This window comes from Trachymyrmex cornetzi, unplaced genomic scaffold, assembly GCF_001594075.2.
Source record: "Trachymyrmex cornetzi isolate Tcor2-1 unplaced genomic scaffold, Tcor1.1 scaffold1017, whole genome shotgun sequence".
In the NCBI taxonomy this organism is placed as follows: Eukaryota; Metazoa; Arthropoda; class Insecta; order Hymenoptera; family Formicidae; genus Trachymyrmex; species Trachymyrmex cornetzi.
The window spans coordinates 83,945-109,120 of record NW_017295562.1 but is presented as its reverse complement, the minus strand read 5'-3'; the positions used below and the strand labels follow the sequence as shown (position 1 = coordinate 109,120).

Below are 25,176 nucleotides of genomic sequence, written 5' to 3'. Positions count from 1 at the left end.
CCGCCGAGCTCTCTCCGCTCTTTGCTCTCTTCCGCCTCTCCCGTATTTATCATCCTTGAGTCACCGTACCGATTCCGACGCTGATGGACGGAGTTCTAATGTGCGTGTGTCCGATATAATCGCTCTCGGGCACTCGACACGATCCAAATACCTGCACTCGTGATGCAACGCGCGTCCACGTGCCGTCCGCCGAATTAATTTTGTGCGGTCGCGCGACCGTGAATCATCGCGGACCTTCTCGAGTCGCCGCCACGGCTTCCGAAATTCGCGCCGACTTTCGGCGGGGATCTCCCGCATTCGCTAAAGGTGCCTTTTCATGCCGACGCTCGACGCTCATTTTTGGCGTCAAAATAAGTCACGTGATAGAAATTGACGGATATCGAGCGTTAATCTTGATCACGTGACTTATTTTAACGCTGAAAATGAGCGTCGAGCGTCGGCATAAAAAGGAACCTTAAGGGTGCTTTTTCATGCTGACGCTCGACGCTCATTTTCAGCGTCAAAACAGGTCACGTGATCAAAATTGACGAACACCAAGCATCAATTTTGACCATGTGACCTGTTTTGACGCTGAAAATGATGGCTGTTCTATAATGTGCCTTTTGTTTTCTGTTTCTTACTGTTTGTCTCTTGCCTTCTTGATCAAAAAGGCAAGAGACAAACAGCAAGAAACAGGAAACAAAAAGCACATTGTAGAACAGCCATGAGCGTCGAGCGTCAGCATGAAAAAACACCCTAATCCTCTACGCAAAACGCGGCACCGTTTGACGCGCGGCGGAAATTCTATCAGAGAGCGAGAACCAATCAGTTTATCCCTTTTCCATAAAAACAAAAGAATAATTGGCTATTGCGCTAACTCCGCTTGACGGTAAGCATTACCGCATCCTGTTTGCGGGAGCCATAATTTTTCACGCGGTATCTTTCATTTTTGAGTCAAGACGCAAAATAAAGTTAAACCTACGGTACATACAGATGATTTCTTTCCTGCTGGATGCTTGAGTTTTAGTAAATGAGTAGAATGGCACAACACAGTCGCGCCGGACATTCGACTATTGGACGACGTCGCAAAACTAACATACGACGTCGGACGATTGTCAGATGACGTCGAATAACAACCGGACGACGCCGCGACGCCGGATGAATGTCGGAAGACGCCAATATAAATTCACATCGAAATACTTAACAAGCACCAAGCTCTGATTTGACCAAATATAAGTTTTCTTTTACTTTATTTATTCTTGTTGGTCTAAATTCATCTATTATAATTAATTTAGTTGAACTATTAAATATTTATGTAGGATTTCTAAACAATGGTGAGCAATGTTGCAAAAAGTTTTGACATTTTAATAACCCTCTTAAGTCTGAAATTTTATTATGTATTATTTCTAAATGAGTCTAAATTTTTTTGCACCCCACTAACTGCGTTTGACTTACATTAACGCTGTATATTTTTTTACTCTTTTTTTTTTCATTTTAAGAAGCGACTTTTATATACCCCTTTGTTTTTGTTGTCGGCTGTTTCGCAAGTCAAATATTTAGCTATCCAGCAACGTTTGCAGGTGGCGGATTGTTGGTGGACATGATGAAAAGAGCCACGCAGACCAAGCAGTTTGCGGAATTGGATCACGCGATGAGAACCAAAGTTGAACCGTTTCTGTACAACAAGGGAAAAGGCAAGTGGATACCAGTGGACAAATTAGTTCTTCTACGAAATAAAGATCGTCCGCGGCATAAAATGGTACGTGATCAATTTCTCAACTATAATATCGATTGTGATATCGGTGCTTCAAACAATTTTTCTTTCGTGCTGTGCAGCTGCCGCCTTTAAAAGCTATGGAAAATCCAGCTGATTATGATATTGATAAAGACATGGGCGACGAGGAAGTTGACGAAACTAAGATAGGTAATAACGTAACGAAGTTAAATTTTTTTCCCAGTAAACATCAACTATAATATTAATATAATTGTTTGTTAATAATTTGCCACTTATCAATATAACTATTACATGTTATATAATTATCATATATTATATTACAGTTGTATTGTTAAGTGGAAAACATTTTTTGGTTAAAAATTTTTAAACATAACGATCTTCTTCTAGCGATGAACAATTTTTCCAATTTTTGATGCGAATTGTGAACTTGTTGCAATTGGGATACTTCGGACTTCTAGTTTCATATATGACCTAAGTTTTGGAATAACCAACGTCTATTGACCTTTGTAAGTCGAAACGACAACCTAATGACGTATACAGTTGCAATGAGGCACTTTTTAATTGTCATGATATACTATCTATAATTATTGAAAGGATTGACATGATATGGATACTTTGAAAATTGAAGATTTTGTAGAATAGTTAAATTACGCATTTATATTGTACGACACTAAAGATAACCTGATAAGAGTAGAAACGTTTGTATATTATATGTATTAGATTTCAATTAATTTTAACAACTACCATTCGGTTTGCGACTCGTAGTCTTTTATTAGAACTTTTTAAGTGAAAAATTATAATAAACAGTTTGTTAGTTGATGTTTGCTGATGGTTGCAATATACATCGTCAAACTACGCAAGTATATTTCTACAGTTTAAATTACCTGCAGAGTTGCAAGTTGTATAAGAATTTATCTGACCAATAAATATTCTTGATAGATAAAAGCAAATATAGACTGGCATGTTGGAATCTAAGCGACAGAGGTGCTGTTGGCGAAACTATCTTGCATTTATGCATGTTGCACGCGACCGCCATTCATGCTGATTTGGCAAAACGACTGTTGCGTTTCTATCCGAAGCTTATAAACGATATTTATCTAAGCGACGAGTATTATGGTAAGTTTGAGTTTTCCTGCGTTATGAAACATGTAATGATCATTGATTATGATTATGGAATGGATTAAATGCTATAAATTAAAGCTATTATTGAATCTTCTTCATAAGGCAGTCTATAGATTGTGCGTAGAATATCCACTATCGATAAATTCCTCGATAAGCATTCTGGTTAAATTATTTATTCATAGAATATTGCTTGCATAATGGATGATTAGCATTTCCAAGGTAAACCATTTATTCCCTCAAGGGGACTCCCGCGGCTTTTATGATTTTCTAATCAAGAATCAAGAAGTTCTTTTGAATTCAGATCACATAAATCTATCTACAAAACACATTTTTGCAAAAATATTATTGCAAATGTTCAGGATTTCATTATTTCGATAATGAAGCATTTGCGATCTAATGTTCGTAGAAACATTTATTCTTTCTTTTTATCAAGAAACACGTTCATGAAATTTTTAAATATACTTATGATTCATCCTGTATATATGACATTTTAATTCATGAAAATGTAATCTAATTGAAAAAAGGTTTTGCATCTTTTTGGCCTCACGATTTTATATACCGATTTATTTTGGATTTAGGAGAGAATGTCTTGCACATCGCTATCGTAAACGAGGATCCATCGATGGTTAAGTTCCTTCTCGACAGCGGAGCAGACGATCCACGCATTATCCACGAGAGGTGCTTCGGCAACTTCATGTGCCCAGAAGATCAGAAAGCGTCGAGGTTTGACAATATGGACCACGAGTGGGTGTGTGTCTCACCGGAAACCAATTACAGCGGGTATACTGTATTATTTTCCTAAAAAACGACATTAGATTATCATTACCTCTCGCTTAACGACGAAACAAAAAGAATTTCATTATGATTCTTTAATTAAATCATTAACTTTAAACAACATTTATTTCGACTTCTAAATGTAAATATCGCGAGATTAAATTCTACGAAACATAAACGGATTCGTTCATCCGAGATTTTAACGTATTTTGTCGAACGCCATATCGAGAATGTAATATAATGTTACATGTCTATTCAATAAAGATCTATCTTATCATTATGTCCATAGTTATGTGTACTGGGGAGAATATCCGCTAAGCTTCGCCGCATGTCTCGGTCAGGAAGAGTGCTACAGGCTTATATTAGCCAGAGGTGCGGATCCCGATAAGCAGGACACAAATGGCAATACCGTTATGCATATGCTAGTGATATATGAGAAATTGGCGAGTATTATATCTTTGATACTTTTGTTTATTTTTTCTCAAAAAATATTAATAATAAAAATCTTACTGCATCGTACATTTGAAAATTGAACAATAAGAAATAGAAGTAATGAACATAACGGTCAAAGTTGTTTATTTACAGTTTTTCAGCTTATTAACATCCTTTCTAATAATATGCCTGATTGAGCATCAAATTATTAGAAAATTACTTGTCAATTTAATTCGTAATATTACTACAGTAGTTTAATTGCTAAAAAATATTATCGAAATAATTGATTTAATAATAATTGACTTAACAATATTTATCAGTAAAAAAAAAATCAAAGCAGGTTATCGTTTACTTAAAGAAATACAAAAAATTGTTACAAATAATTTCATGGCATTTGTTATTTTTTTAATTTTCAATTTAATTCTAGGCCACGTTCGACATGGCTTATGAAGTAGGAGCTTCTCTCGGCATAAGAAACATTCAACATCTGACTCCGTTGACTTTGGCTGCAAAATTGGCCAGGATTGAGATGTTCTTTCACATCATGAATATCGAAAGAGAAATATACTGGCAAATCGGTAGCATAACTTGCGCAGCCTACCCTTTATCACAAATAGATACGATCAATGTTAATACGGGCACAATCAACAATAATTCCGCCCTGAATCTGGTTGTTTTTGGTGTAAGCGAATAAATTATGCTATTTATATTTTATCGTTAGAACGCACAGACAAAATGTTTTCACGATGATTGTAGGATAAAGATGAACATTTAGAGTTAATGGACGGAGTACTAGTTGATCTTTTACATGCCAAGTGGAACACCTTCGTTAAATCCCGGTATGTATAATAGAAGGAAAAATAAACTTCTATTTCATAAAAATTTTATAAAAAATTAAATTAAATTAAAAATAAAAATTAACGCTAATTCTTGATTAAATATAAAAAATAACTATAAAACAATTATATGTTCATTGCGAGATTTTTAATTTTTAGATTCTACAATCAATTTTTTCTTTTCTGCTTCTACTTCGTACTATCGCTGATTAGCTTCACCCTTCGACCTGGCCCATCAATCATAGAAACAGACGAAAATGCAAACGATACGTCGACGAGGACAAATTCCTCCAATATAACGGAGCCCATATTTCTCAAGACTCTCCAAAGCTCGGATCTGTCAGAATTGGTTACGAATAGCCTCGTGGCGGCTTTTACCTCGAATTTCAAATCATCCTTAAATATGACACAGGAATCGCTAGAGAAGATCCAGCTGCAAGTAACGTCAAACATCACGTCAGCCCTGAAGAGCATTTTGCTCTTGAACGAAAACGAGGGCATTCTGAGTCCTCCTGACGAGGCCGCCATTCATACGTTGTGGTATACCGATAGCCCTTCAAACGCGTCAGATTATTTTATGAATACTTACAACAAAACCGACGCGAATTCAACTGTCAAGACAATCATCGACGACGTCGCGCGACCAAAACTTAATCGCGATTATTGGTACATTCAAATATAATATTTAATATTATAATGAAATTTATATTACAAGAAATATTACAAAAAGCTATTGATAAATAGAGATATTAATTACATGCCTACACAACATAAGAAGTATTTCCAAAATATTCCATTGCAAGATGTGAAATATTTTAGAAAGTAACTTTTCTGCAAAATTTGTCTACAGATATTTTACAAAATCTGCCAAGCAGACTTAGCTGTTTGCGTGTATACCATTGCATTTTTTCATATTAAAATCATGAAATAAATACTTATTTAATAGGTGGGACGATTTCTCGGAGGAATGCAGACTGATGCAGCTATCAGAAATGAGTGCAAAGATTCGTCTAACTGCGGAAATTTTTATGTTCATCGCAGCGGTACTCTACATCTTGGCTGCGTTGCGAGAGGCGAGATTCTTAGGTCTTCATATGTTCATCGAAAATCTCGTAAGAGTCATTCATTCAAGAAGTTATTTTTAATACATACAAAAGGTAACAAGATTTATCTTAATAATTCTCGAATTTTTAAATCGACTTCGTCGTTGTAAATCAATATTGAACGTTTTTCATTTAGTGACACAAACATCATTCTATCTTCCTTGGCATTCCAGTTTGAGTAACGAAGATAGAACCAGGGCTGGACATGTATTTGAAATACTTTTATTTGAAAAACAGTATTAATAAGATAATTATATTTTGTATTTTGTATTTCATGGGAATATATAAAAGTATTTTGTATTTTATATTTCAGTATTAACAAAACATTATAAAAGTATTTTGTGTATTTTGTATTTCAAATACTAACATTGATAATCAACCTTATTATTTGAATTACAAGATACAAAAGGCTTTCAATCTTTTGATTTTAAATACAAAAAATACGTAATACTTTTATGTGATCCGCTAAAGTACAAAATACGCTTGTATTGCAAATAGTGTGTTTTAAATGAAAGTATTTCAAATACATGCTCAGCCCTGGATAGAACTTATATCGATTTGTGTTACCAAATGGAATTAAGTTCCCATTGAGAACATTGAGAAAAATGTCTCAATGTCTTTTCAGTAGAAAATGGACAAAAGTTCCATGGACCAGAAAGTTTTGATTATATGAATCAGAATTCCGGAATTTAACCAGAATTAGGTATCACAATTAGAATTTTAGCAGATTTAACCAGAAAATTCTTCGTCCATTTTCAACCAGAATTCTAACTAATCCAATCAGACATTTTTCTCCGTCTACTATAAATGGGCTGATTTATGTTATAACGAATTACAAAATATACCACAAGAACGCCACTCGTGTTAACGCGAGCGCAATTTTTAGATGACGGTGCCGTCACGCGTGATGTTCCTGATCTCGTGCTGCATCCTGATGTGGTTCCCGGTTCTGCGATTTACCTGCTCCGACGAGGTCGAAGATATGCTAGCGGTCGTGGTGATGCTGACGACGGCGCCATACTTTTTATTTTTCTGCCGGGGCTTCAAGACAGTCGGACCATTCGTCGTGATGATTTATAGGATGATCATGGGCGACCTCATCAGATTCGTCTCCATCTACCTCGTCTTCGTCATGGGATTCTCTCAAGGTAACACGTGGCGTTTCGAAATAAAAAAGAGGGTCCTTATATTTCTCTTTCGATTTCACGTAACTGCTGTTCCATTTATCTTTCTGAATGAGGTCTGTCCCGAACACAATAAACGAATAACCTTGTTGCCGATTATCGCAATTGATAATCGAAGCTATAAGAGACATAATAGGACGTGTAAGAAACGAGAAACATCATCAATTCCACCGGTGACACACCGACGATGACCGGCCGGTGCCTTATTCTATTAATTCCCAACAATTGTTAATTAGCCTCTGGTATAACAGCATCAGCATCGGACACGCGTAATGTTGTGTGATCTAATCGACGATTTTACTGGACGCTGTAAGGCGACACTGACACACATCACCCGACTCGTTGAAGGTCTCCTGTACTAACAAACGGCGGGGAAGAAACCGCAGAAAGAGGCGCTACGCCGAGAAGGTCTTGAGATACGTTAAATGATGCGACGCACGCCGTTATGCAATCAGCAGCGTGACCGCAACGCTATGTGCCATTGTGTCTTACTTTTCGCAAACAAACGACATAGCGCCGTCGCTGCTTGAATGGATCGTCTGTTCGTTCGCGAAGAGAGAGACGATTTTTTTCCTTGAGACTTCCTCAATAAGAACTCTTATAGATTAATATGATCCATAGCTGATGATTGATCAATTAGTTCCGGAAAACATCATCTTAACCATCCAGAGCTGTAGTGGTCTATTGGACCCACATTGAGAGAAAAGTGTTTGATATTTGTGATTGTAATTGCTAGGTAAAATAATTAGGCTAGGAGAGCTCCATTTTTATGATTATTACGAATTTTAAAAAATAGTTAAAGATAGTTCCAAAAAATATTCATTAGAATCGTGCAAATTTGAATCATTATTAAAACAAATTTAGTGTTCATTTTTTTTCATATGAGTTATATCATTCTGATTCCTTGAAATTAGTGCCTCTTAACGTAAATAAAATTATCTCACAGACTTAGCATCTGTGTTACGGATTTGGACTCAGCTTCGGAGAGTTAAATATTTCCGCGACGACGAGACGGTTTCTCGCATATCTTGGACAAATATCACACGCGATGTAAACAATACGCTGTTACAATTATAGATACCTAATTTATTCACAGCATATTACATCATATTCCTGTCGTTCGACAACCCGAATACTCCAGAGGGCATCGACGACTCTATCACGAATCCGATGCCATCGCCGATGGAAAGTGTTATGGCGATGTTCCTGATGAGCATGACGAATTTCGGTGATTACTTTGGCGCGTTTGACAGAACCGAGCATGAATTCGAGGCCAAGGTATTTTACCTGCCGTCGCTCAGACATGTGCTCAGTAGTCATAGATAGAAGTAAACAATACCATCTTTCATATCTTCTAATTAACATTCACATGATATGTTTTAACGACAATTAGATAAGTCACACAAATTTTTTCACGTAACGAATGACTCGTGCAAAAAAGCGTCAAATGTAGTCGGTCAAATAGCGTTACAACGATAATCGCTATATAATTGCAGCTGCTATTTGTATTATACATGGCGATCGTGGCAATCTTGCTCGTGAACATGTTGATCGCTATGATGGGCAATACTTACCAGAAGATCGCTGAAACCAGGAATGAATGGCAACGGCAAGTACGTCGTCAACGCTTTATAAGTACAATATTCCTAGAATGTTATATGAATATTATTTGCCATTTTTAATATTCATATAATACAATATTAATATAATATAATATTTCTAGAATTATTTTGTTTTATTAAATATATATTGTTTTATAAAATGAATTTTCCATTTGAGTCGTTTGATATTTTGAATATAAATAAATACATCACCATAAATTATTTCATAATATCATTGATCAATACGTAATTAACACGTACAGAATAATTATAATATGGAATGTCGTCGGTGATATAAAGCGCAATAATTTTAAAGTTAATATAAAATGTATTAAATATTTTAAATATATTTAGCACATGTAATAAACGTGCTATATATAATCCAAACTAAATGTGTACTATCGATGGTATACGCGGTCCGAATAGAAATCCGGAAATAATCATCTGAGGTGTTTTTATATCCCAGTGCGGCGGTGAAAAAAATGTGAATTGTTGTAAAATAAATATTGTTTAACATATTTTCTTTCTTTTTAAATAACTTTATTTCTCTAATAATTATTCTTTACGAATGTTTAAATATAAAATTTAAAATATAAAATCTTGAAAACCCGTAACAAAAAATTATTATTAATTAATATCTGTATTTTTAGAAATACTGTTATATAATAAGCTGTTTAATGCGCTCAATTTGTTTATAATATCTGTTTGATTTCTATTTTTTCTCTTTCAGAAAATTTTGAGTAAATCCATATTCCTAATTTTTCCAAATACTAATAAATTGGAAAACAATCAATAATGTACAATATGTCGTTAACGATAATGATTTTTAATTGGGGTGTAAAAATACCTTAGATGATTGTTTATATAAAAAAAAATAAAATGACTACTAGCGAGTTAGTTGTACAAAGGCTGACTTTGTTAATTATTTCGCGTATGTTAGTGGGCGCGCATAGTTCTGGTCGTGGAGAGAGGCGTGAGTCCTGCTGAAAGACTGAAAAAGTTGACAGACTATTCTCAGCCCATGTCCGACGGTCGTAAAGCGTTGGTTCTTCGATTAAATCAAACTGTGAGTATTCGTAAACCCGCGGGTGAGAATAAATAGTTTTTCTATGTCGATGCTATCGATTTTAGGAGGAGGACAAGGAGGAGATGAAGGAGATACTCGAGATGAAGAGAACCCATGATAGATTGCTGAAGAAAAGACAAAATAGAATGTCAAAGGAAAAGATTATATCTGAAACGGAACCCATTATTACCAAGAATTGAAGTAATAAGCATCTTTGCTCTTATCTATGTTTATATATTTTTTTTTTAATTGTAATTTATTTATTTATAATTTTTAATTACAAAATTACATAATTTTGTACGAATTATGAAGAAATAAAATGATTGTGGATTAGAACAAGTAAAATTTTGATCAATAGATCGAGCTGATACTGGAGTTGCCATGACGACAAACCGTCGTGTTATCCTGTGTTATCATGTCAAACTGTAGAACTCAAGCAGGAAACGTGCTAAAAAAGACACACTATGAGTGCATTAAAAGTGCCGATAGATTATAAGAGATTAGAAGAGGAACTTTATGCAGCTCTTGCAGCTGATAAGTTATATAAATTACAAAATGATGCTAAAATTCGCGCGATTGAACAAGCAGTGCCGACATATGAGCACTTCAGACAGATGGTGATTGTAATTTTGGTTATTTGTCATTACATAAGAAATTTTTAGTGTACATGATCGTGCTTTGATTTGTGTTCAAAATTTAGTTGGAGAATTTTTCAACATTGTAGTTAAATTAATATAATTAATTATTACTTAAAATAAATTAAATTAATAATTAAATGAAAATTAAATTATATTAATAAAATAATTTAAGTTATAATGAATCATAATTTTTTAAATATTCTCCAGTAAATTTTGAATTAATTAATTATAACGGCAGGTGAATGGTGCTCACTTGAAACCCCTGGATCGCAATGACATAAAATCTAAAAGTGGTGTGCAATGGAATCCGTTAATTAAATCTACTAAGTCTCATGACTCAACTGTATCGGAAACCTTGAAAAAATCGACGCAAGATAAACGCAGCAACAAAGATACTGTGATAAAATCTCAGAAAATGTGCAAGGACTTTTTACAATCTTGGAGAACAATTACAGACCATTCCGAAAAATTTACCTATATGTGGAATCTAAGGTGAGAATTAAATAAGACACATAAGAGTGTCGCCATACGTCAGTGGCGTAAATTTCTTATTATAGGAACGATCTGCAACATCACGTCTTTCGGGTGGAAATTCCGGCATCTTTTCTCGGTGACTTTACAAACGCGTGTCTGCAGCATTTGTCAAAAGTGGATGATATAACGCCAGTTATAGAACTTCTCGGCAAACTGAGCACGTGTAATCGGTTCAATTTGACGATATGCTTCATGACGAGGGATGAGAAATTTACGTGCGAGCGGCTTTTCCGACAATTGCAACTGAAGGGAAGATCATCAGATGAATCTTTCGAAAATGTGATCAAATCGTTAGCCGTGAAATATGAGGTTAAGCTTAATTAACAAAGTACAGTGTACTCATATATATATATAATGACAAATAACATTATAAATATGTATAAATAGATGAGAGAGATAAAAGAAAATAAATTATTGAAGATTAAATAATTATACTGCTAAAATATTATTATTATTATTACGAATAATCTATTAATCAAAATTAATCGAGGGAGATATGTTGCTAAAATAAAGAACTGTATACATTTTACAAATATTATTCACATAGATAAACAGAAGAGGAAACAAAATCAATAATTGAAAACTGTTAATTATTATTATTATTATTACAAATAAAAGCTATCTGAAATTAACCAAAGAATAATCGAAAGATATCTTGCTAAAACAAAAAACTATACTTATTTTATATAAATATTATCCACTATAGATAAACGGGAGAGATAAATAGATTAAATGTGATTAACAACTCTGTTAAATTATTATTATTATCTATTATTGGAATCAAAGATTAGTCGATAAATATGTTGCTAAAAAACAAGAACATTAAATTGAAACGCTCTATAATCACGCGGTTCGATAAGTCGCGCAATTCGTTCAAATCGGAGCAGAGGGAGGTCGAAGTCAGTTCGGAGACGTTCGGAGTAATCGGAGCGGACCGAGCAGACGACGCGAACACGTGACTAGTCGGGCAAGATGGCGGCGTGCGGTATGTATGTATGCACAGTGCCGCATACTTGAAGGACAACACAGCCGTCGCGTAAACGTGATAATGATAGAGCACCTGGTCTATTCTTATCGGTTACATGCGCGGGAGCGCGTCGACCGTTTCGAGAAAGATTGACGGCTGCGAACTTGCCGCATGATCCGTCTATGCGTTTCGCGGGACCGCCATGATGCACACGCAGCCCGGCGGTCGTCCGTGCGTGCGTGCGTGCGCGCGTGTGTGCACGTAAACAAGACGTCTCGTCGCGCCGTCGTCGTCGCCGTCATCGTCGTTGCGGATTCGTCGCATCAGTCCGGAGCACTCAGATGCTGGACGACTCTCCCGAGTAGATTGCAAGATCAGCTGGTCGGATCGTCCGCGATAAGATATGCGCCGCGGACGTCGTGCCGCAGCGATCGGTCGCGCGAGACGACGGCGATTAACCCGCTGCGCGTCATCAGTCAATCGCGTCACGCGTCTCCCGCCGTCGCCGCGAGGGTGAGAGAGTCGACGGGAGAGCCGGACGGGACGGTAGCGTGACGCGCGAAAAATAGAAAGGGGTATAAAAGGAAAAAGAAAGTACAAACAAAAAAAACACGGGGAACGAAAGAGCACGCCGTCTCGACGCCTCCGCCATGAGGCTGGAGGAGATGCCGTTGCGACTGAGCTCCGACGAGCGGGACTTTGAAATGGACGACGATGAGACTGACTATCTGCTGCAGCCGTCCGAGGACAGCATCAGGCAGCTGACGTCGAGGCGACGGCGCATCGCCAATTGTTCCAAGTACCTGAAGAGCTGCCTCTGCGGGTGAGTCTACGGGGTGTTTCGGAAAACGACGCGTCGTATGAGTTGCAATCCTTGTGGTCGGAATCGCAGTTGTGATATGATGTATAGATTCTCGTCGTTTTGTCTTATCGCTTTTCCTTTCGAATCACCTAGATTGCGACAATAATCCTAACACACATAACTTCAGATTCTTTTTTATGGAATTTTGTTTTTATTTTTACACGACTGTTGTTTAATAGTCATATCGCTCAGTTACGTGCATTTTTTACTTATTTACATTATAATATATTGTAATTTATAATTTTTTATATAGTTCAATTTTGATTTTATATTGTGATTTATTTTGAAAATTAGTATTATTTATAATTTTTTTTGTTTATGATAATCTTGAAGAAATATTTATTGTGCGTTGACCTTTGTGGATGCAAATGGGTCATGAAATACTAAATTCACTTAATTGACCTTTAAGATTAGAGTACAAATTTTGCACATAATTTGTAAATATAATTCTTTAAACACATAATAAATTTAATTGAATTAGAAATTAAATTAAAATAATGTTTAAGATTAATCAATCAGAGTTTTTCCTTTCCATGAAATGAAGAACTCTGATTGATTTCGTACATACAGAAAAATATTATTGCTATAAGAAAAGTGATTACTTAATTTATCTTTTTTTAAGTAACGGTTATCTTTAACAAAGAATATTTTCTTGCTAATAATTTTAAAATATACGTATATATTACAATTTTAAAGACTCATTATGTATTCAAAACATGAATTTGTTTTCTTTTTAAAGAATTATTATATAATATTATAAAATTGATTGAAGAAGGGAGTTTTTATAATAAGCAAATCCTATTTGTTTTAATTTAACAATCTTGAATAAATTTAATAATCTTGATTGAAGTATTAAATTTATTAAAATTCAGAATATATTTTGAATAAATTTAATGCTTGCGATAATAAAAATTTGTGGAATTTTTTTAATACTAAAAACAAATAATTCTCGCTTACAGTATTTATTTTGCAGTATATTTCTTATGCATTATAGGCAAAACTCTGGGCTTTTGAAATTGAACACTTTATCGCTTAAGGAAGAAATCGACATAAAATATGCAGAAGAATCCATTACTGAAATATATTCGCAAAGTTTAAAACACTCTGTACTGAATATAGCACACTGTTTACAGCAGATTTAGGTTGTCTCAATATATTATGAATGCGCGGACGGCGATCGTATTTACTTGCTTAGCATTTAAAATTTTTTGATGAGAAATCAATATAATCACCGAATTGTGATTTATTGATCGATAGTCTTGAGTCGTAATTACGCTAACGATTGACGATTACTTTTTAACTAGTTATAGAGCAAAGCAATCGGTGACTGAAAAGTAGTCACTAATATCGCTAATTATAAGCGCAATTACTGATATAATTACACTGTTTTACGTACGATATTTAATTATTACGGAACTAGTATCAAAATTTATTCGTAAGAAATGCATTTTTTGGACTAATACTAGATTCGTGTTTGAGAATAACTATCCTCTAATGGAACAAATATCTAAATTAATTCGTAAGAACTGCATCTTTTTTATTCGGTGCTATGTTTTTTTTGCTGCGAGAAGAATAACTATTCTAACAAATTTTCATAGATCATCGACAATATGTTAAAATGACGTCGTAAAAATAAAACTGTGTGTATTTAGCATTATAAAGAAGAAGTGTTTAAACAGTCTTTTGAAATGAAAATCGATGGAAAGACATTATCTATTTCTTCCCATCGTATATATTTTTGACTTGATACATAGAGCAAAAGTCAAATGTGCGATAGCAGCAGAAAGTCGTAAAAATATACAAGATAAAGTACAACGATAACAAATAAGGCTTCCACCGCGATATATCGAGATCGTACAGAAAATTAATAAAACGATAATATTTACATTTCGAGAAATAATATAACAAGTCAATATTCCGCAGAATGCCACAGTAAAAATTCGTCGCAACGATTGATCTATTAATCAGCATTGTTCAGTTTAAGAAGAATGTGGGCGCAGTTCGTTGGGTCTGTATTTTTATCTTCGCGATAAACATATCTTCTTTTACCGCTTTTTTATCGAGTCCAAATAAGTAGAGAACGTAAAAATAGAAGAGTCAAAAGAAGAAAAATGAACATAAAAAGAATAATTTTGCTGATGTATTTAAAAATTTGTCTAGATAGATTTAGATATCTGAAAATAACTTTGTTGAATCGTAAAAATAATTATGTTGGACGCTCAAACTTGATGATCAAATGTTCCAAAAAGTTTTGACGTTTTAGCAATTAAATTGCGCTACATAATTACTTGCTTTGCTCCAACAAAATTATTTTCTGTATTTAGCTAAATTTTTAGATACTTCAACAAAACTGTTCTTTCCATGTTGTAAGAGACGCTAAATAAAATCTCGTGTCCACAATGTTAAAAATTGTTCTGAGATTTCGGATGGAAAAGAACAATCGCATTCATCAAATGATTTAATTGTTCAAATGTAATTTGTTAATTCTTTCTCCGTCCAAGGTCTCAGACGATTTCTAGCATTGTAGACACAAGGCTTAAAAAAGAAAAGAGAGAGAGAGAGAGAGATAGCTTAATTTATTAAACATTCTATAAAAATGCAATCCAAGCACTGAGAACTCGATACAAAAGTTATGACGTTGAATTTACATGTTTTCGATTGCACACATTGAGATCGCATAATGGGGTTAATAAAATACAATATAATTACAACTAAAATAATAAAAATAATTTACAACACAGATAAACAAAAATAGACGTAGAGGAAGAAAGAACGAACGTAAAGCGATATCTACAATAAAACAATAAGCTGTAAGAAATTGACCAATCACATTCGATTGTGAAAAGAATAATCAACTATGATTTATCAACTTCTTATGGCTTAAGGCATAACGTATTGTAGACACCGCATAAGAGTTCAATTTATGATATATGTACAACAGAGGATGCGATCACTTCACTGTGTTTTGAAACATCCTGTATATATAATATATAGGCTCACTCTATGTCCGCACCTTTGATCTGATTTGAAAATGTTTTGAAGCATTCTTTGATTTGTCATTTATAAGATTCTTCCCTCTGATTGATCAACGAAGAATTTGCAGCGTTAAGTGAATTGTACCAAGAATAGCTGTGTTCAGCAGAAAAATCAGCTTTGCAACTGTTGTAGAACTTTTTAATATATGATTGGTTTTGCCTTTAGTTCCAACACTATATAAATCAATGCATAAACTACGCGAGGAACACAATACGTAAACACCCAAGCGATGCGCTTCTCTTAGGACTTAGGTATTTGTTTTTCTCATCATTTATCGATTAGAAACCTCACCATTTATTTCTGACATTCTCCGACACAATATCAGTTGTGTCTCTGTTGATCGACTGACAAAAGAGGAAAAGGAATGCGAGATTAATCGTCTCAAGCTAACAGCTGCATGATTCGAGAACTTAGATATAAATAGAGATCATTGTGAGATGATAGTTGATACGTACAGGATCTTTGTGTTATTATAATTTTACCTCGAATTTTACCGTATAAATCTCGTTAGATCTCATTATTCTCGATCTCGCATGGGAAATGCTAATGCGATCGATCAAAAGTTATGCATTATACGCGCTCGAAATAGTGTTCGACCCTGTTCGAAGTCCTTTACATTGTATTATTTAAGCGAAATACTCTGCAAACACTGGACGGTATTCGTGTTCGATTCATGCTGAAATAACAATGCTCTAACTATTATGCACGCGTATAGTTGTATAAACAAGAAATTCTCGTTTATAACTAGAATCTAGATAATAGTGATAATTATTGTCTTAATTATATTTCTGTAAAAAAAGACCAACTTCTGATAATCACATTGTAATCAATTGCGTTCAACAGAAAAAGCAACTCTACGTAACTGTTGTAAGACTTTTTAATATGATTTGTTTATACATTTAGATCCAATTAATGAGGAATTAAGGGTGCACAAGAATATTAAAGGATATTACAATAGTTGTAAAGATGCTTTTTTTACAACCATCGTTGTCATTATTGTGTTTCTCACATATGCGGTCCTGTAAGATATAATAATGTTTATTATTTGTAAATTTGTTGTTTAATTGTTTAGTATTTTTTCAATTATTCGTCCAATTATTTCATTCTCAAGAAAATGAAAATATTTAAGAGATTTAGGTCTGTTCGCGTTGCTTGTACTTTTTGCTTAGGGCATCTTTGCTTTTTCTCTTTTCAACGCCCGAATACATATTTATCTCGTTCAAAGTACAAAAATTTTGGAAAATTTCAAGCAACGTGAAAACAAACCTATTGATTCTATTTTTGTACTATATTTCGAACTGTTTTGATCACGTGTCGAGAGTTTGACGTTTCGAAAGGCTTTTAGACAAATTATTGGCTTGGGACTGTTGTATCGACCGAACGCGACCAATCGCGAAGTGGACAGACTCAGTTAAAATCCATGCTAATCAGACGCCAGTTTCTCACACGAGTGCATCTTGCTAGAATCGTGCGTTTCTCGGTTGTGACGTGATATCATAATAGTCACAATACTGATAGAGCTACTAATGATTGATGAAACGTTTATCAGATAGTGTGTTGCCACAAAAGATAGGTGTACAAGTGGGAGCCATTAAGTAATAAGAAGAAGAAGACAATACTGATAGAGCTACTAATGATTGATGAAACGTTTATCAGATAGTGTGTTGCCACAAAAGATAGGTGTACAAGGTACTCGAGTGGGTCAGTTTTTGCGAGTAAGTGCCGTCTAATGTAGAGGAAGTAACCCGAAATGGAGACACAGAGCAACGTTATAAGGATGTCCAAGGAGGACATCCCACTGATATCCAAACCTCGGAATTACAGTACCTGGTCGAGGTGACGTATTTTCCTTATCGCGACCAACCTGAACTTCGATCTCGAGACATTCTTTTACGACGCGGAAATACCTCCCACGCGATAATCCTTCATTCTCAGCAGCGAGTTTTCAATCAGCTGTCTGACGTTTGACAGCAATTGTTTGACAATCTATGCAGGAATGTAGATCGATTCGAAATGACGTGACTGCGTATTTATTTATATCCAAGCTTTTTAATGATTGAAATTGCGTGTATGATCGCTAATCACATAGTCTTGCAAATTAATGGTGAAATGAGAGAATGGAGGTCACTCGAACTATATTAGGGTTAGTATACATTAGAAATCCTCTAACAGAATCTGATCACTAGCAATTTTGTCAAAGAGTGAAAAAAAAACGCATGTATGTGTGTACATATATATATGATTTCCAGCAAGAACTCGGACGCAATGTAACACAGTGAATTATTATATCCTTGTTGTTTGCCTATGTTAAACAAGGATGAAACAATTCACTGTGTTACACAGTGTCTGACTGTGTCTTTGCTGAAAAGCACCCATAGTTTATTTTATATATGCTATCTCATTCTAACTTATACTATTTTATTCATTCAAACTTACTAAGTTGACAAGAACAAAGAAGCTAATCAGAACAAAAAAAGTTTGGCATTTCATGACTAAATTCTGTTATAAGGTCTCTAGTATACATTAAAAACTGCTCCATATAAAGTATCTAAATGCAGTAGCATAATATAATCAACTTTGACAATAAAATAATACATGTATATTTTATTAAATATAATGTGACAATATCATTATTTAGTATTTAATCATTTAAAATATTTATATACTTTTATATTTATATTTAACTTCTTTTGCACTCAACTACTTTTAATTTTGCTGACCTTATGTATAGCAACTTTTAGTATCCACTGATAGTATAATGCAAATGATCGAATTTGCTGTAAGATTTGATGTTATATACTTTTTAAGTGATATTTTGGCAGATATACTGCGATAAGAATGTCATTTTGTCAATATAAGGTTGCTCTTTATAGCTGAACTAGTGTACACTGTATTTAAAATGAAATAGACACATATTTGAAGTTTAGTAGTGAAAGCAGGGGAAAAATTTTAATGTGGTTCAGCAGCAAAGAATGTATCCAATTTTGTATTTTTATTAAATAGGAACTGTTGCGATTACAGATGCTGTACTTGGATGTGGAGGAGATGCTGCAGAGAACGGGAATTAAGAGCCAGAGTTATCCATATTGGACAGCCTATGCACGAGAAGTTTCCCACTAATGTTATAAGAAATCAAAAATACAATGTTGTTTCTTTCCTGCCTTTGGTACATTCTCTTATTGAAAGAAATAATCTTAGTACTTTTTCGAATTGCTTCAAATAGTGCTATTAATAATACATCTTTGTTTTACAGGTCCTCTTTCAACAATTCAAATTCTTTTTGAATTTATACTTTCTGCTTATGGCTATATCTCAATTTATACCAGACATAAGAATAGGATACTTGTACACGTATTGGGGGCCATTGTGCTTCGTTTTAACTGTGACAATTTTCCGCGAAGCCGTCGATGATTTTAGAAGATACAAGAGGGACAAGGAAGTCAATGCACAAAAATATTATAGACTAGTGAAAGGTTTTGATACACCAGAATTAGTACCAAGTTCCAAATTACGCGTGGGTGACTTGGTAAGTCATATTACAGTATCTTTATCCAGTAGTAATTATTTTTGTAACTTACTGCTCTCTTACATAACGAAGTTTTGATATATAAATTTAATTCTTATGCTTTTCTCTGAATTATTATCAGGTTATAGTAGAAAAAGGTCAAAGAGTACCAGCCGACTTAGTATTATTACGCACAACTGAGAAATCTGGCGCGTGTTTCGTGCGAACTGATCAATTGGATGGAGAAACGGATTGGAAATTAAGATTAGCAGTGCCTGCAACGCAAAAATTGGAAAGCAATTCTCAGTTGTTTGATATCAAAGCCAGTTTGTATGTCGAGAAACCTCAAAAGGATATACATAGCTTTATTGGCACCTTTTCAAGGGTAAATTTTAATTTTCTTATTTTTGCTTTAAGGCCTCGTTTTCTCTATGTAATTATCTTTTATTTCCAGTATGATGGATACAGCAGTGAAGAAAGTTTGGGTGTGGACAACACATTATGGGCCAACACAGCAGTGGCATCTGGTTCCGCTCTTGGTATTGTCGTTTATACCGGCCAGGAAACGCGATCTCTAATGAATCACTCAGAAATCCGATCGAAAGTTGGTTTACTTGATCAAGAAATCAATCAATTAACGAAGGTATTATACATGTAGAAATTATACATCAAAATTGATATATGCATGCACAGATGTTTTTATATTTTACTGTATTTCGGCAGGTATTATTTTGTGCGGTAATAGGACTCGCGCTTGTAATGATGTGTTTGAAAGGATTCAGCGGACCGTGGTATCGTTATATGTTCCGTTTCGTCCTGCTGTTTTCTTACATCATACCGATCAGCTTGAGAGTAAATCTGGACATGGGCAAAGCGTTTTACGCGTGGTGCATACAAAGAGATAAGGATATTGCCGGTACGGTTGTACGGACAACTACTATTCCGGAAGAGCTCGGACGTATATCGTATTTGCTGAGCGACAAGACCGGCACGTTGACGCAGAATAAAATGGTGTTCAAGAAGTTACATCTGGGTACCATATCTTACGGTCAGGAGACGTTCGATGAAGTAACATCAGTATTAAAGACTTATTACCCTACCGACACGGAGCACTCACCGATGAAACCGACATCCGCGCACAGTGGAAAGGTCCGAAGATCCGAGAATACTCGAATCTACGATGCCGTGCATGCTCTAGCCCTGTGCCACAACGTGACTCCGGTGTACGATGAGGTAAACAAATCCTCGAATCTGGATTCGGTAAGCGTGGAGACCATGGAAACTGGAGATACTGGTTCCATCCAAAGGTAATTTCTCATTAATCGAAAAGCTGGGAAGTCCTTAATATTACATTCAAATTTTAACATTTCAGTCAAACAGAGGCGGATCAACATTACTATCTGCCAGAACAGAAGCGTAATTACCAAGCCTCGAGCCCGGATGAAGTTGCTCTGGTGAAATGGACGGAGGAAACGGGACTGGCTCTTGTCAAGCGGGACCTAAATTCGATGCAGTTGAAGACTCTGAACGGTCAAATATTGAATTATACTATACTCCAAATATTCCCTTTTACCTCGGAAACCAAGCGAATGGGAATAATTGTGAGGGAGGAGTCCAGCTCTGAGATCATATTCTATTTAAAAGGTGCTGATGTTGTAATGTCTGGTATTGTGCAATATAATGATTGGCTGGATGAGGTGTGCGAAAACATGGCACGTGAAGGTCTCAGAACATTGGTTGTGGCAAAGAAAAATTTGACCGAAGATCAGTACCTCGATTTTGAAGCAAAGTAATGTATCATTGAAAGTATTACTTTCCTATTTATATAAAATATATGACTGAATTATATTATATGTTTTATAGATACAACGCGGCGAGAATGAGCGTCAGCGACCGTGTATCAAGAGTTGCTGCGGTGGTGGAAAGTCTCGAGAGAGAAATGGAACTGTTATGCGTCACCGGTGTTGAAGATAGGTTGCAAGACAGGGTGAGGCCTACGCTGGAACTCTTGAGAAATGCCGGAATCAAGATATGGATGTTGACCGGTGACAAATTGGAGACCGCCACTTGTATAGCAAAATCCTCGCGTCTTGTGTCACGCACTCAAGGCCTGCACGTCTTCAAGTCTGTCGTGACGCGCACCGATGCTCACTTGGAACTGAATACATTTCGCAAGAAGCAAGATTGTGCCTTAGTTATCAGCGGCGATTCCCTAGAGGTGTGCTTACAGTATTACGAGCAAGAATTTCTGGAACTCGCTTGCGGCTCACCTGCCGTCGTTTGTTGCCGATGCTCTCCCACACAAAAAGCCGAAGTTGTTAGTCTCATACAAAGACATACTGGCAAGAGAACGGCGGCTGTTGGCGATGGCGGTAACGACGTTTCCATGATACAAGCCGCAGATGCTGGTATTTGTTTAATTTTTTAGATTATTTAATTATACCTCCAAATTTTTTTTATTATATTTTCTATTTTATTATAGGAATTGGTCTCGAAGGTCTTGAGGGAAGACAAGCATCGCTAGCTGCTGATTTTTCTATTTCTCAGTTTAGCCATCTCGCTAACTTACTATTGGTTCACGGTAGAAGAAGTTATAAACGATCAGCTGCATTGAGTCAATTCGTTATACATCGTGGTTTGATAATCTCGACTATGCAGGCTGTGTTTTCTGCAGTCTTTTATTTGTCTTCGGTTGCCTTATATCAAGGTTTTCTTATGGTTGGGTAAGTATACTCATTAAAAATTAAATTTAAAACTTGCTGTAAGTCTAAGGGTCACTTCGACCAACTTTGATTAAATTTAACCGATGATTGATCATCGATCTTTTTTAAAATTATAACCTTCATATATTTATTAAGTAATAAAAATTAATATTAGGTGTACAACTTTGCTTCCGTCGTTTTTTTTCCGAAATTCGAGGCTTTATTGTAAAAAACTGGTTATACATTTATGATTTAAAGTATTGTCCATCGCTGGCCACTACTTTCTCCCATCTTTCGGGCAGTGTACGAACCCCGCGTTGAAAAAACTGGTCATTTTTTGAGGCGATCCACGAATCGACCCAATTTTTTATTTCTTCATAAGACCGGAAGTGCTGGTCAGCAAGGCCGTGTGCCATTGATCGAAAGAAGTGATAGTCAGAAGGAGCAATGTCTGGAGAATACGGCGGGTGGGGTAGGACTTCCCATTTCAACGTTTCCAAGTATGTCTTGACCGCAACAGGGGTTCGAGCATTGTCATGCTGCAAAATCACTTTATCGTGTCTCTCGTTATCGGCGGGTGGGGTAGGACTTCCCATTTCAACGTTTCCAAGTATGTCTTGATCACTTTCGCAACAGGGGTTCGAGCATTGTCATGCTGCAAAATCACTTTATCGTGTCTCTCGTTATATCACGGCCGTTTGTCTTTCAATGCTCGGCTCAAACGCATCAATTGCGTTCGATACCGATCGCCTGCGATTATTTCAGTCGGTTTTAACAGCTCATAATACACTACGTCGAGCTGGTCCCACCAAACACAGAGCATGACCTTGGAACCGTGAATATTCGGTTTGGCCGTCGACGTGGAAGCATGGCCGGGAACTCCCCATGATTTTCTGCGCTTGGGGTTATCGTAATGAACCCATTTTTCGTCCCCAGTCACAATGCGATGCAGAAATCCCTTCCGTCTTTGCCTTTCAAGCAGCTGTTTACAAGCAAACAAACGCCGTTCAACATCTCTCGGCTTCAACTCGTACGGCACCCAATTTCCTTGCTTCTGAATCATTCCCATGGCTTTGAGGCGTTTTGAAATGGCTTGTTGAGTCACTCCCAATGATCGTGCCAATTCTTCTTGATTTTGACTCGAGTCTTGATCAAGTAATGCCTCCAATTCTGTATCTTCGAAAACCTTCTCTCTTCCACCGCTATGCCGCTATGTCTTCGACGTCAAAATCATCGTTCTTGAAGCGTTGAAACCACTCACGACACGTTCTTTCACTAATAGCGGCCTCACCATAAGTATTTGAGAGCATTCGATGAGCCTCAGCCGCAGATTTCTTCATATTGAAGCAGAAAATTAAAGCCTCCCGCAAATGACGAGAATTTGGCTCGTAAACTGACATTTTCAATCGAGAATAACTTTATGATGCAGACACAAATCGACTAATGTTTCTATGGAGTTATGTTGACAGATGCCCAAGTTTATTGTATGACGTCTATGATCTATTTATTTCGACCACCACTTACCGCTAAAGCCATCTATAGGAAACGGCGAAAGCAAAGTTGTACACCTAATAATTTCATTTATATTAACACTGTCAAATAAATTAGATGCTATAATCAATAGAATGTTATCTATTTATATATAATATCGGATTTACATCAACTATTAACGCTCTTGGCTGTCGCGACTACTGTTGTAACTTTAAAATGAGTTTATGATTGTATTGTAAAATAATAGGCACCATGCAGTCGCCATGTAGAGATAGTTAAGAACTATACACAGCTAAATCTTGCTGTTGGGAACACTGTTGATCGAGTTAATTGTTGATTAAAATTGATCAAAGTTAATCGAAATTGGTTAAAATGATTCTAAGTGATTCTTGCAACAAAACTTATAAATCTTAATATATTAACTTTATTATGTATATAAAAATTTTTAGATACGCTACAATATACACAATGTTTCCCGTCTTTTCATTGGTATTAGACAAAGATGTATCAGGAAAGATAGCGCTTACTTATCCGGAACTCTATAAAGAACTTAGTAAAGGTCGTTCGTTATCATATAAAACTTTTTTTATGTGGGTTTTAATAAGTATATATCAAGGTACCTGCAGTTTTTATTAAATTTAGATAATATATGTACAATATACACGAAAAGAGAAAAAATACATATCTTTTGCGTCGTAATATTCCAGGAGGAGTAATCATGTATGGCGCACTTATAATGTTCGAAGATGAATTTATTCATATAGTGGCCATAAGTTTTTCAGCGCTAGTTTTGACAGAATTAATAATGGTTGCTTTAACAATTAGAACCTGGCATCATATAATGATGCTTGCAGAAATCTTTTCTCTAGCGCTCTATTTATTATCGTTGGTCGTTCTAAAGGATTATTTCGGTAAATTTACAACATCTCACAACAAAGATAATTAAGCAAAAATGCACGTCGTTAATATACATTATTTCTCTGATTATTTTAATATAGATGCCGAATTTATTAAAACAACAGACTTCTTATGGAAGGTATTGGTGATAACACTGGTCTCGTGTATGCCGCTGTACATCCTGAAATTTTTGAGGAAGAAATTTTCACCTCCCAGTTACACTAAATTATCCTAAGATCTTATGCGGAAATTAATTTGTCTGCATATAGATGACAAAGGAGGATAAATATCAAACATAATTTATTAATACAAGGAAGAGCTGTAAAAAAATTTTCTTTTGTTCTACAATATCCCTAATCCAATCCAATTAATATAATTTTTAATGAAATAAAAAAGATATCTCATATGCACCATTTTATAACAACCAACTATTTTTGTAACAATCAATTTTTACGACATTAGTCCTAAAATGGACTAATTTAACAGGAAATATAATATCGCAAAAAAATAAAAACCATCAAAGTTTCCAAATTTCTTGTATTATATCTGCATACTGACTTTAAGGAAATATATGGATTGGATTAAACTTGTTATAAGCGAATCAACTTCTTGATTCTCCGCATAATGTTAATTCTTCCTGCAAGCTTACTTACTATGCATCTTAGCTTTAGATTAAATACATGACTTTTTTTATACTTGATTTTCTTTATAC

The 25,176-nt window shown here is 35.3% G+C and overlaps 3 protein-coding genes across 5 annotated transcripts; all 3 read left to right on the top strand.

The window, feature by feature from the left end:
• Positions 1-1,490: 1,490 nt before the first annotated feature.
• Positions 1,491-10,258, top strand: nan (transient receptor potential cation channel subfamily V member nanchung). Its single transcript, XM_018503200.1, has 15 exons — positions 1,491-1,738; positions 1,816-1,903; positions 2,654-2,830; positions 3,415-3,616; positions 3,900-4,035; positions 4,470-4,724; positions 4,799-4,881; positions 5,038-5,544; positions 5,825-5,990; positions 6,868-7,129; positions 8,262-8,443; positions 8,662-8,778; positions 9,707-9,832; positions 9,898-10,033; positions 10,191-10,258. Exons 1-14 carry the CDS (start codon positions 1,580-1,582, stop codon positions 10,030-10,032), a joined length of 2,595 nt encoding a protein of 864 aa, XP_018358702.1. The 5' UTR covers positions 1,491-1,579; the 3' UTR covers position 10,033; positions 10,191-10,258.
• LOC108758297 (coiled-coil domain-containing protein 103) lies at positions 10,210-11,399 on the top strand. Its single transcript, XM_018503178.1, has 3 exons — positions 10,210-10,449; positions 10,709-10,962; positions 11,028-11,399. Exons 1-3 carry the CDS (start codon positions 10,297-10,299, stop codon positions 11,326-11,328), a joined length of 708 nt encoding a protein of 235 aa, XP_018358680.1. The 5' UTR covers positions 10,210-10,296; the 3' UTR covers positions 11,329-11,399.
• Positions 11,400-12,004: 605 nt separating this feature from the next.
• On the top strand, positions 12,005-24,972 carry LOC108758255 (probable phospholipid-transporting ATPase IIB). 3 transcript variants are annotated; one of them, XM_018503129.1, is made up of 13 exons: positions 17,337-17,442; positions 17,550-17,705; positions 18,891-19,035; positions 19,123-19,395; positions 19,517-19,759; positions 19,829-20,017; positions 20,098-20,681; positions 20,747-21,163; positions 21,238-21,782; positions 21,857-22,097; positions 24,017-24,183; positions 24,275-24,478; positions 24,566-24,972. In XM_018503129.1, exons 2-13 carry the CDS (start codon positions 17,620-17,622, stop codon positions 24,697-24,699), a joined length of 3,228 nt encoding a protein of 1,075 aa, XP_018358631.1. In that variant the 5' UTR covers positions 17,337-17,442; positions 17,550-17,619; the 3' UTR covers positions 24,700-24,972. The 3 variants fall into 3 exon arrangements, with proteins under 3 accessions (XP_018358624.1, XP_018358631.1, XP_018358639.1); XM_018503122.1 differs by lacking the exons at positions 17,337-17,442; positions 17,550-17,705 and adding an exon at positions 12,005-12,794; XM_018503137.1 differs by lacking the exons at positions 17,337-17,442; positions 17,550-17,705 and adding an exon at positions 17,997-18,012.
• Positions 24,973-25,176: the final 204 nt, after the last annotated feature.

Bases quoted from the DNA above. Each gene is read 5' to 3' on its own strand.
- nan (XM_018503200.1), top strand. From the start codon at position 1,580: ATGATGAAAAGAGCCACGCAGACCAAGCAGTTTGCGGAATTGGATCAC. The intron at 2,831-3,414 runs GTAAGTTTGAGT...TTTTGGATTTAG, and splicing joins TCTAAGCGACGAGTATTATG to GAGAGAATGTCTTGCACATC. The intron at 8,779-9,706 runs GTACGTCGTCAA...CGCGTATGTTAG, and splicing joins GGAATGAATGGCAACGGCAA to TGGGCGCGCATAGTTCTGGT.
- LOC108758255 (XM_018503122.1), top strand. From the start codon at position 12,622: ATGAGGCTGGAGGAGATGCCGTTGCGACTGAGCTCCGACGAGCGGGAC. The intron at 20,682-20,746 runs GTAATTTCTCAT...TTAACATTTCAG, and splicing joins GATACTGGTTCCATCCAAAG to TCAAACAGAGGCGGATCAAC. The intron at 21,164-21,237 runs GTAATGTATCAT...TATGTTTTATAG, and splicing joins TACCTCGATTTTGAAGCAAA to ATACAACGCGGCGAGAATGA.
- LOC108758297 (XM_018503178.1), top strand. From the start codon at position 10,297: ATGAGTGCATTAAAAGTGCCGATAGATTATAAGAGATTAGAAGAGGAA. The intron at 10,450-10,708 runs GTGATTGTAATT...TTATAACGGCAG, and splicing joins ATGAGCACTTCAGACAGATG to GTGAATGGTGCTCACTTGAA. The intron at 10,963-11,027 runs GTGAGAATTAAA...TTCTTATTATAG, and splicing joins ACCTATATGTGGAATCTAAG to GAACGATCTGCAACATCACG.